At 33.2% G+C, this 12,134-nt stretch overlaps 1 protein-coding gene across 1 annotated transcript; it reads right to left on the reverse strand.

The window, feature by feature from the left end:
• Positions 1-7,320: 7,320 nt before the first annotated feature.
• On the reverse strand, positions 7,321-11,868 carry LOC127704156 (uncharacterized). The gene is made up of 2 exons (XM_052208055.1): positions 11,815-11,868; positions 7,321-10,019 (listed from the first exon to the last, which is right to left on the reverse strand). The coding sequence occupies exon 2, from the start codon at positions 10,006-10,008 to the stop codon at positions 8,335-8,337; it is 1,674 nt and encodes a 557-aa protein (XP_052064015.1). The 5' UTR covers positions 10,009-10,019; positions 11,815-11,868; the 3' UTR covers positions 7,321-8,334.
• Positions 11,869-12,134: the final 266 nt, after the last annotated feature.

Here is a 12,134-nt window from a genome sequence, read left to right on the forward strand (position 1 = left end):
AATGCGTTTTGTTAAAGTAGACTTTTTCACTTTTTTGTTGGTCTTTTGGAAATTGTTGTTTGTGCTGTATTTAGACCCCTCTACCAAGAAATTTGTTTTGCATGCACACGTATAAAAATTGCGGTTTTTATCCAACGCAATCATAGGTTTGAACGTTGTTTTCAATTTAGACTTTTTATATTTTTTCGTTTGTGCTTGTATTATATTTTCCTTCGGGTTTATATGATCCGTTCATCCTATTTCGACTCTTTAAAATTCAAGAGTCTATCCTAAATTGAGGTAAATCATATGGCCTTCCAAATACCGTTTCGATCCCTAACATCACTGAAGAGACATTTATTGTCGAAATCCGGATATGGTGTACAAATTTTTGCACCTCATGTTTGTGGTATACCATCTTTTCCACAAGTTTATTGTTTTCTGTTTTGTATTTAATTAATATTAAGATCCATTTTGTTAGATCTGGTGATCAATTTATTTGGCAATCGCCAATGGCAGTCAGCAGGGTTTAAGAACATCAGTTGTTCGACCTGTTAGTCAAATGCGTTTTGTTAAAATAGACTTTTTCACTTTTTTGTTGGTCTTTTGGAAATTGTTGTTTGTGCTGTATTTAGACCCCTCTACCAAGAAATTTGTTTTGCATGCACACGTATAAAAATTGCGGTTTTTATCCATCGCAATCATAGGTTTGAACGTTGTTTTCAATTTAGACTTTTTATATTTTTTCGTTTGGGCTTGTATTATATTTTTCTTCGGGTTTATATGATCCGTTCATCCTAATTCGACTCTTTAAAATTCAAGAGTCTATCCTAAATTGAGGTAAATCATATGGCCTTCCAAATACCGTTTAGATCCCTAACATCACTGAAGAGACATTTATTGTCGAAATCCTGATATGGTGTACAAATTTTTGCACCTCATGTTGGTGGTATACCATTTTTTCCACAAGTTTATTGTTTTCTGTTTGGTATTTAATTAATATTAAGATCCATTTTGTTAGATCTGGTGATCAATTTATTTGGCAATCGCCAATGGCAGTCAGCAGGGTTTAAGAACATCAGTTGTTCGACCTGTTAGTCAAATGCGTTTTGTTAAAATAGACTTTTTCACTTTTTTGTTGGTCTTTTGGAAATTGTTGTTTGTGCTGTATTTAGACCCCTCTACCAAGAAATTTGTTTTGCATGCACACGTATAAAAATTGCGGTTTTTATCCAACGCAATCATAGGTTTGAACGTTGTTTTCAATTTAGACTTTTTATATTTTTTCGTTTGGGCTTGTATTATATTTTCCTTCGGGTTTATATGATCCGTTCATCCTATTTCGACTCTTTAAAATTCAAGAGTCTATCCTAAATTGAGGTAAATCATATGGCCTTCCAAATACCGTTTCGATCCCTAACATCACTGAAGAGACATTTATTGTCGAAATCCGGATATGGTGTACAAATGTTTGCACCTCATGTTTGTGGTATACCATTTTTTCCACAAGTTTATTGTTTTCTGTTTGGTATTTAATTAATATTAAGATCCATTTTGTTAGATCTGGTGATCAATTTATTTGGCAATCGCCAATGGCAGTCAGCAGGGTTTAAGAACATCAGTTGTTCGACCTGTTAGTCAAATGCGTTTTGTTAAAATAGACTTTTTCACTTTTTTGTTGGTCTTTTGGAAATTGTTGTTTGTGCTGTATTTAGACCCCTCTACCAAGAAATTTGTTTTGCATGCACACGTATAAAAATTGCGGTTTTTATCCAACGCAATCATAGGTTTGAACGTTGTTTTCAATTTAGACTTTTAATATTTTTTCGTTTGGGCTTGTATTATATTTTCTTCGGGTTTATATGATCCGTTCATCCTAATTCGACTCTTTAAAATTCAAGAGTCTATCCTAAATTGAGGTAAATCATATGGCCTTCCAAATACCGTTTCGATCCCTAACATCACTGAAGAGACATTTATTGTCGAAATCTGGATATGGTGTACAAATTTTTGCACCTCATGTTTGTGGTATACCATCTTTTCCACAAGTTTATTGTTTTCTGTTTGGTATTTAATTAATATTAAGATCCATTTTGTTAGATCTGGTGATCAATTTATTTGGCAATCGCCAATGGCAGTCAGCAGGGTTTTAGAACATCAGTTGTTCGACCTGTTAGTCAAATGCGTTTTGTTAAAATAGACTTTTTCACTTTTTTTGTTGGTCTTTTGGAAATTGTTGTTTGTGCTGTATTTAGACCCCTCTACCAAGAAATTTGTTTTGCATGCACACGTATAAAAATTGCGGTTTTTATCTAACGCAATCATAGGTTTGAACGTTGTTTTCAATTTAGACTTTTTATATTTTTTCGTTTGGGCTTGTATTATATTTTTCTTCGGGTTTATATGATCCGTTCATCCTAATTCGACTCTTTAAAATTCAAGAGTCTATCCTAAATTGAGGTAAATCATATGGCCTTCCAAATACCGTTTAGATCCCTAACATCACTGAAGAGACATTTATTGTCGAAATCCGGATATGGTGTACAAATTTTTGCACCTCATGTTTGTGGTATACCATTTTTTCCATAAGTTTATTGTTTTCTGTTTGGTATTTAATTAATATTAAGATCCATTTTGTTAGATCTGGTGATCAATTTATTTGGCAATCGCCAATGGCAGTCAGCAGGGTTTAAGAACATCAGTTGTTCGACCTGTTAGTCAAATGCGTTTTATTAAAATAGACTTTTTCACTTTTTTTTTGGTCTTTTGGAAATTGTTGTTTGTGCTGTATTTAGACCCCTCTACCAAGAAATTTGTTTTGCATGCACACGTATAAAAATTGCGGTTTTTATCCAACGCAATCATAGGTTTGAACGTTGTTTTCAATTTAGACGTTTTATATATTTTCGTTTGGGCTTGTATTATATTTTCCTTCGGGTTTATATGATCCGTTCATCCTATTTCGACTCTTTAAAATTCAAGAGTCTATCCTAAATTGAGGTAAATCATATGGCCTTCAAAATACCGTTTCGATCCCTAACATCACTGAAGAGACATTTATTGTCGAAATCCGGATATGGTGTACAAATTTTTGCACCTCATGTTTGTGGTATACCATCTTTTCCACAAGTTTATTGTTTTCTGTTTGGTATTTAATTAATATTAAGATCCATTTTGTTAGATCTGGTGATCAATTTATTTGGCAATCGCCAATGGCAGTCAGCAGGGTTTAAGAACATCAGTTGTTCGACCTGTTAGTCAAATGCGTTTTGTTAAAATAGACTTTTTCACTTTTTTGTTGGTCTTTTGGAAATTGTTGTTTGTGCTGTATTTAGACCCCTCTACCAAGAAATTTGTTTTGCATGCACACGTATAAAAATTGCGGTTTTTATCCAACGCAATCATAGGTTTGAACGTTGTTTTCAATTTAGACTTTTTATATTTTTTCGTTTGGGCTTGTATTATATTTTTCTTCGGGTTTATATGATCCGTTCATCCTAATTCGACTCTTTAAAATTCAAGAGTCTATCCTAAATTGAGGTAAATCATATGGCCTTCCAAATACCGTTTCGATCCCTAACATCACTGAAGAGACATTTATTGTCGAAATCCGGATATGGTGTACAAATTTTTGCACCTCATGTTTGTGGTATACCATTTTTTCCACAAGTTTATTGTTTTCTGTTTGGTATTTAATTAATATTAAGATCCATTTTGTTAGATCTGGTGATCAATTTATTTGGCAATCGCCAATGGCAGTCAGCAGGGTTTCAGAACATCAGTTGTTCGACCTGTTAGTCAAATGCGTTTTGTTGAAATAGACTTTTTCACTTTTTTTCTGGTCATTTGGAAATTGTTGTTTGTGCTGTATTTAGACCCCTCTACCAAGAAATTTGTTTTGCATGCACACGTATAAAAATTGCGGTTTTTATCCAACGCAATCATAGGTTTGAACGTTGTTTTCAATTTAGACTTTTTATATTTTTTCGTTTGGGCTTGTATTATATTTTCCTTCGGGTTTATATGATCCGTTCATCCTATTTCGACTCTTTAAAATTCAAGAGTCTATCCTAAATTGAGGTAAATCATATGGCCTTCCAAATACCGTTTCGATCCCTAACATCACTGAAGAGACATTTATTGTCGAAATCCGGATATGGTGTACAAATTTTTGCACCTCATGTTTGTGGTATACCATCTTTTCCACAAGTTTATTGTTTTCTGTTTGGTATTTAATTAATATTAAGATCCATTTTGTTAGATCTGGTGATCAATTTATTTGGCAATCGCCAATGGCAGTCAGCAGGGTTTAAGAACATCAGTTGTTCGACCTGTTAGTCAAATGCGTTTTGTTAAAATAGACTTTTTCACTTTTTTGTTGGTCTTTTGGAAATTGTTGTTTGTGCTGTATTTAGACCCCTCTACCAAGAAATTTGTTTTGCATGCACACGTATAAAAATTGCGGTTTTTATCTAACGCAATCATAGGTTTGAACGTTGTTTTCAATTTAGACTTTTTATATTTTTTCGTTTGGGCTTGTATTATATTTTCCTTCGGATTTAAATGATCCGTTCATCCTATTTCGACTCTTTAAAATTCAAGAGTCTATCCTAAATTGAGGTAAATCATATGGCCTTCCAAATACCGTTTCGATCCCTAACATCACTGAAGAGACATTTATTGTCGAAATCCGGATATGGTGTACAAATTTTTGCACCTCATGTTTGTGGTATACCATCTTTTCCACAAGTTTATTGTTTTTCTGTTTGGTATTTAATTAATATTAAGATCCATTTTGTTAGATCTGGTGATCAATTTATTTGGCAATCGCCAATGGCAGTCAGCAGGGTTTAAGAACATCAGTTGTTCGACCTGTTAGTCAAATGCGTTTTGTTAAAATAGACTTTTTCACCTTTTTTTGGTCTTTTGGAAATTGTTGTTTGTGCTGTATTTAGACCCCTCTACCAAGAAATTTGTTTTGCATGCACACGTATAAAAATTGCGGTTTTTATCCAACGCAATCATAGGTTTGTACGTTGTTTTCAATTTAGACTTTTTATATTGTTTCGTTTGGGCTTGTATTATATTTTCCTTCGGGTTTATATGATCCGTTCATCCTATTTCGACTCTTTAAAATTCAAGAGTCTATCCTAAATTGAGGTAAATCATATGGCCTTCCAAATACCGTTTCGATCCCTCACATCACTGAAGAGACATTTATTGTCGAAATCCGGATATGGTGTACAAATTTTTGCACCTCATGTTTGTGGAATAACATCTTTTCCACAAGTTTATTGTTTTCTGTTTGGTATTTAATTAATATTAAGATCCATTTTGTTAGATCTGGTGATCAATTTATTTGGCAATCGCCAATGGCAGTCAGCAGGGTTTAAGAACATCAGTTGTTAGACCTGTTAGTCAAATGCGTTTTGTTAAAATAGACTTTTTCACTTTTTTTTTGGTCTTTTGGAAATTGTTGTTTGTGCTGTATTTAGACCCCTCTACCAAGGAATTTGTTTTGCATGTACACGTATAAAAATTGCGGTTTTTATCCAACGCAATCATAGGTTTGAACGTTGTTTTCAATTTAGACTTTTTATATATATATATATATATATATATTATTAACATTATCATCCTTTACGACAGACAAAATAGCTGTTCTGAAAAGTACACCATTTACTTGCCACTATACATCATGTACTGTGTTACAACCCTAAATAAACCAGACGAGGAAAGGCATTACATCGACCACCGAAAGCTATATTTTTATGTAGCCTATGTGGTCGAGTGGTCTAAGGCACTGGACATCGTGCAGGCGGTGTTGCCACGATGTCACAGACACAAGGGTTCGAATCATGCTGAGGGATGAACAAAAATTTGCGTTACGATGATCTAACATTGTTGGACTAAATTTACGACGAATTATATATATATGGTGTTAGCCCTGTAAAGCAACGTGTTATCCGATGGAGAATGTCAGTCATAATGTTGTCACATGTTTAGACGTGTATAATAAAATTAAAACTTTATGTGGTGGCATGGTAATTAACATTATCATCCTTTACGATAGACAAAATAGCTGATTTGAAAAGTACACCATCTACTTGCCACTATACATCATGTACTGTGTTACTTCCCTAGATAAATCCGACGAGGAAAGGCATTACATCGAAAGCTATATTTTTGTGTAGCCTAGGGGGTATAGGGTGCTGGAAACGGTGCAGGCCATGTTGCCATGATGTCACAGACGCAAGGGTTTGAATCCCGATGAGAGATGAACAAAAATTTACTAACTCAAATTTGATGATCTAACATTGTTGGGCTAAATTTGAGACAAATCATATATATATATATATATATATATATATATATATATAATTGTCGAAATCCGGATATGGTGTACAGATTTTTGCACCTCATGTTTGCGGTATACTTTTTTTTCCGCAAGTTTATTGTTTTCTGTTTGGTATTTAATTAATAAATTAAGATCCATTTTTACATCTGGTGATCCGTTTATTTGGCAATCGCCATGGGAGTCAGCAGGTTTAAGAACATCCGTTGTTCGACCTGCTAGTCAAATGCGCTTTGTTAAAATATACTTTTTCACTATTTTCGGTCTTTTGGAAAATGTTGTTTGTGCTGTATTTAGACCACTCTACCAAGAAATTTGTTTTGCATGCACACGTATAAAAATTGCGGTTTTTATCCAACGCAATCATAGGTTTGAACGTTGTTTTCAATTTAGACTTGTTGATATTTTTTCGTTTGGGCTTGTATTATATTTGCCTTCGGGTTTATATGATCCGTTCATCCTACTTTGACTCTTCAAAATTCAAGAGTCAATCCCAAATTGAGGTAAATTACATGGCCTTCCAAATACCGTTTCAATTCCTAACATCACTGAAGAGACATTAATTGTCGAAATCCGGATATGGTGTACAAATTTTTGCACCTCATGTTTGCGGTATACCATCTTTTCCGCAAGTTTATTGTTTTCTGTTTGGTATTTAATTAATAAATTAAGATCCATTTTTACATCTGGTGATCCGTTTATTTGGCAATCGCCATGGCAGTCAGCAGGGTTTAAGAACATCCGTTGTTCGACCTGCTAGTCAAATGCGCTTTGTTAAAATATACTTTTTCACTATTTTCGGTCTTTTGGAAAATGTTGTTTGTGCTGTATTTAGACCACTCTACCAAGAAATTTGTTTTGCATGCACACGTATAAAAATTGCGGTTTTTATCCAACGCAATCATAGGTTTGAACGTTGTTTTCAATTTAGACTTGTATATATATATATATACATATATAAGTCTAAAATTGAAAACAACGTTACCAATCGCATTGTAAATATTTTTTAACATTTTAATATTTACATACTAAAAAGTGTGTTAAAATTACATTGTTATATATATATTTATCAATGACAGTAAAAGTAGTTGTAATGAACTTTTATTTGCATTTGATATGATGATATTCTAATTCATAACTTTTTTACATATTTTTTTCTATACAATTCACAACCTCATTTATGATAAATACAAGTGCTCCAACTTGAAATAATCCAGTTAAACAGAGACTTAACACCAGAGTAGAATCAATAAAGGCAATTCTTTACTTTTCTGATCAAGGGGGAGTAACTCAAACAAGTTTGTATTGTTTGTAAAAACATTTTTGTTTTTTAATGATCTTGGAATTGTTTAAACATGACTCTCAATAAAGAATAGATTGTTTTGATTTAATTTTTGTTCATATGTACATAGGTAATTTTACCAAATAGTAACAATTAAATGCCATTCTACGTTCTGAAACACACTTATTTTTGAATTCATTGCCTTCAAGTCGACTTGTGGTGATTTATTTTTCAGAATTTTCTAACATTCAAACTCCATAGGAGAGTTGCCCTTCTCTTCATTATATCACACTTGCATGCGGGCTGTTTTCTTGTTTTTTTTTCCTTTTACATAGTTTAATCCATATGCTCAATATAATACTGATTATTACAAGAATAACTCCACAATGTTTAATACAATTAACTAAACTATACAAACATGATATATACAAAAAATCCATGAACAGTGGAATCTATATATTTCCAGGTTTCATACATCATCAAACCAATAAAGCTACATACAAGGCTAACAATATAAAGTCATTATTTGATTGACAAAGCTTTTTGTTCCTGAAAATATCATGAAATTGTTAAACTGATATAACCGCACTTTTGACAATAAGTTGCAATCTTTTAGTTATAAAATGAGAGGAAATATTTCATTTCGATAATTAACTTCATTATAACATGAATACCGGATAACCTGGTTGCATTTGAATTGTCAAGTATAGACCACGGATTAATTCGAAGAAAAAAGCATTGCTTTGTCCTTTTTATTTGCAACTAATAACTGATTTGTACTTCTATCATAATGAAGCGATTGTGTGTCTAAAAGTCCATCTCTAGCATTAAGTATTTCCTTATACTGTTGGCCATCAGGTGATATAACTACTACATTGTTAGACTCTTTCCCTACTACGTACACGTTACCATCATTGTCTACAGAAATGCCATATGGACTCCTTAGGATGCTTTCATTCTCAAAGATCCAGTGTATTGAACCTTGTAGATCGTAGCATGTTACGGAGCTTATTGTGCTTACGGTATGGTACAATTTGTCCCCAAATGTTGCTAAGTAACAGCTCCCTGGTGTTTCAATTCGGAAAACATCACTCGTTGTGTTGTTGTACGGATTGATCAATTGTATTCCTTCTCCATATGCGGAACAAACTAAATTGATACCTTGCACTGCTATTCCGTAACATTGCGATTCAACTGGTAATGTTTTCTTGATTGTTTTGTTTAGTATGTCAATCAGTGTTATGCATTTTGCGAATGAGAATCCTGATGTTACAGCCAGTGTGTTATCTCTGCTAATGTAGGCTACTTCGAATATATTTGTTGGTATTTTCATTTGAAAATCATTTGAACCGTCATTATTTAATACTCTGACAGCGTTGTTTTCTTTATCTGCAAACACCATTCTACCGTCTAGTAACATGCAACAACCCGTGATATCTTTCCCCATTGTATTTATAGTTTTGTGCAGTTTTAGACTAACGTTTACAATTGACCTCGACAATACGCGCGGCACCATCGTTTGGGCTTGTTTGTTTTTCTTGTGTGTCAGAACAACATCGTACGGTTTTGTTTCTATTATAATTTTCCCAAAAGAAGTGATATCTTTTATGACGTTATTCACTTGATACGACCACGTTCTTTCTTCTAAATTGTTCTTTATTGATGCTAAGAATTGTTCGTTGTTGTAAACTTCTTTTTCTAGCAGCTTCATAGAAACAAACGCTTGAAGATCTGTGGAATGTTGCTTGACTTTTTCTATATTTTGCTTGCATTTAGATATTTCGTTCTCTTTCTCCTCTAATGAAGCCACCAACTGACCAATTTGTTTTCTTTCATTTTTTTCAGTAGCATGTATTTTCTTTATTGTGTCATCTTGTATTTTGTCTAAATGGTTATTGATTGTAATCCGCGTTTGTTTGATTTCTTGTAGAATATGGACTTTTTTCTCTGAAACCTTCTTCAGGTTATTTTGCTGGGTCTGTCGAATTGTTTTTATATTGTCGGCTAGTTCTCCTAATGCATATTCGATCTCAAAGAAGGCGTTTGACGTTTTTATGTTTTGAACGATATCAGTAGACTTGGCCAAATCTCTGCATGTATTGTGATCTTCTACGATACAACTACTGCAGCAGAAACATTCGTGCTTTTTACAATAAATTGTATGTCTTTCGTTATGTTTGTCACAGTTTTCAGTTATTTGCAGAATATCAGTTGGTAATTTCTGGTACTCGGTAATTGGTATGGTGCTATGTTTTCGAGTTCCTTTCGACAAACTGTGATGTTCTAGACATTCAGCACAAAGTCCTTCCTCACACTCAGGACACCAGGCCGTGGGTGGTTTTGTGATTTTTCGGAGATCACACACTCCGCACACAGGCATTGATGACGTCATTCTAATTATACCTAGAAAAAAAATATTTCGGTTATAGTAATTGTGTAAGATATAGCACTTACCAGACCGTCTTTAAACGTGTATTTCCTCCTGATTAAAGAAAACGACATACCAATAAAGACAAAACCGCAAAACGAAATCTGAAAACAGGATTCTTGTTACTGCCTCATTTTGACATTATATTCCTTTTATGATTCATTTTCATAATATTTTTTATATGTTTTAATTTTCAATTCAGGCCAGAAAAGTCTCACGAAAGCAGGTGTGGACATAAACATGCATTCTACTCTAGTTTTGTCTCTATAACAGGAATAAAAAAAAAACCAACTTGTTTTTCTAGCTTGCTACAACCGATTTTGATGATGCATTCATATTTCAGACGTTTCGGGTACATGTACTCAAATGCACAGCGAAACATACGTGAACTTGACGTATTGTTGAAAGGTCAGTGAATGATTGATGATTTATCCATTACTGATTGGTAACAAATGCTGACTTAACGGATTAGATGGATTTTATGTGCGATAGGATTTGACAACATCCATCGATGATAAACCAGTCAATTTAATATTTTTACTTATCAAACGGATAACATTTTACTGTAAGAAAAAAATCAATAACTTTGATTTTCAAAGCCATTTAAAAATGTCTCACACCAGCTTTCAAGTCATTCGTTTATTTAATGCTTTTATTACGATGTTTTCGTAAATTTAAAATAACTGTCCTTGATACTAATCAAAAATGTAAAAAATAGTTTATGGTGTCCTGATAAATTCCGTTTTAATCGTCTATCAAACGATGGATTCATGATCTGCAAATAAGAGCACACTACAACGGTTATTGTAATGCATCATTTGTATGTTTATCCGGTATACATTTGTTGCCGGAACCGGAGTACCCGTGTGTTTTTCGTGGGGTTCGTTTTGCTCAGTCTGTAGTTTTTTTGTCTCTCTTAAACAACCGTGAAGTTAACATCTGTTTCTGTAACCATCATAACCATCATATTAATTTTAGTCTGTATTATATAAATTGCAATCAGTATGCCTTCGACGGATTCAGTGTAAAGATGTCTTCAACAGTCGGAGAAAAAAGGTGTCATTGGACATGATCATGAGTTTTAAAAACGTACCCTTAGAATTATACATTGTTATCTTGGTAAATTGTGCCAGTTTCTAAAAGAGTACAATATTATTGCAAAAATATATGACGGAGAATAATCGACGGAACCAAATGAGGTCAAAATAGTGTATGGATCCATTTCATGCATTATGGGCATATTTATGGATAAGGACATTAATTAAATAAATTCTTTTTATAACATTTAACAAGGTATGTTGTAAACTACGAAATACTTAATTCATGCTGCAAAATGGTTTTTATTATCACTTTTGCATGTAACTGCAGGCTCATAGAAATTCAGCTATATTCTAAGCAATCCACAAATGTTAACTGAACCCGAATTGTATTGAACAACATTTGACTTGAATTTGAACTCTAAAGATCTAACTCAACTATAAAGTTTTCAAACTCAAAAAACGATCACCCGAACTCTAATTCAATCTTTACCTCGCTGTTATGCACACACTATGTATATGTTTTTACCTCTAAAGATTCTTTTTTTTTATGAATGCTACTTTCATAACTTGAATACTTGTTAAACCAAATAGTTCAATAAATGCCGATTAACTCCTTGCAAAAAAATGTTGAATGTCTTGTTTCAACAGAAGAACATCAAATATTTTAATGATAACAATACAAGAGCATTTTATGTGGGCCGAGTTACATGCTGTTGAAGAACTTACCTACCGTATTAATGTATCGAAGAAGCCAAATGAATACACACTATATCCTTTCGACAATCAGTCCAACACGAAGATAAACAACATGTTGTTATGGCATTGATCACGTGTAATCTATGATAAGGTAGAGTGGCGGTATGTTTTAAAATAGTTTAACATATTTAATGAATGAGGTAAATAATATATTCATCGTTATACGAATTTCGAGTAGTTATCGGGTTAGAATAAACTGTCAACATAGTACGTAAACTCCCGATTGAGATATAAACTAAGCGGTGATTACCTGTTGTCTGTTTAGAAATTACAACTGCTTTAATTGTTTTACCA

The sequence above is a fragment of the Mytilus californianus genome, unplaced genomic scaffold (assembly GCF_021869535.1).
Source record: "Mytilus californianus isolate M0D057914Y unplaced genomic scaffold, xbMytCali1.0.p SCAF_6, whole genome shotgun sequence".
Taxonomy (NCBI): Eukaryota; Metazoa; Mollusca; class Bivalvia; order Mytilida; family Mytilidae; genus Mytilus; species Mytilus californianus.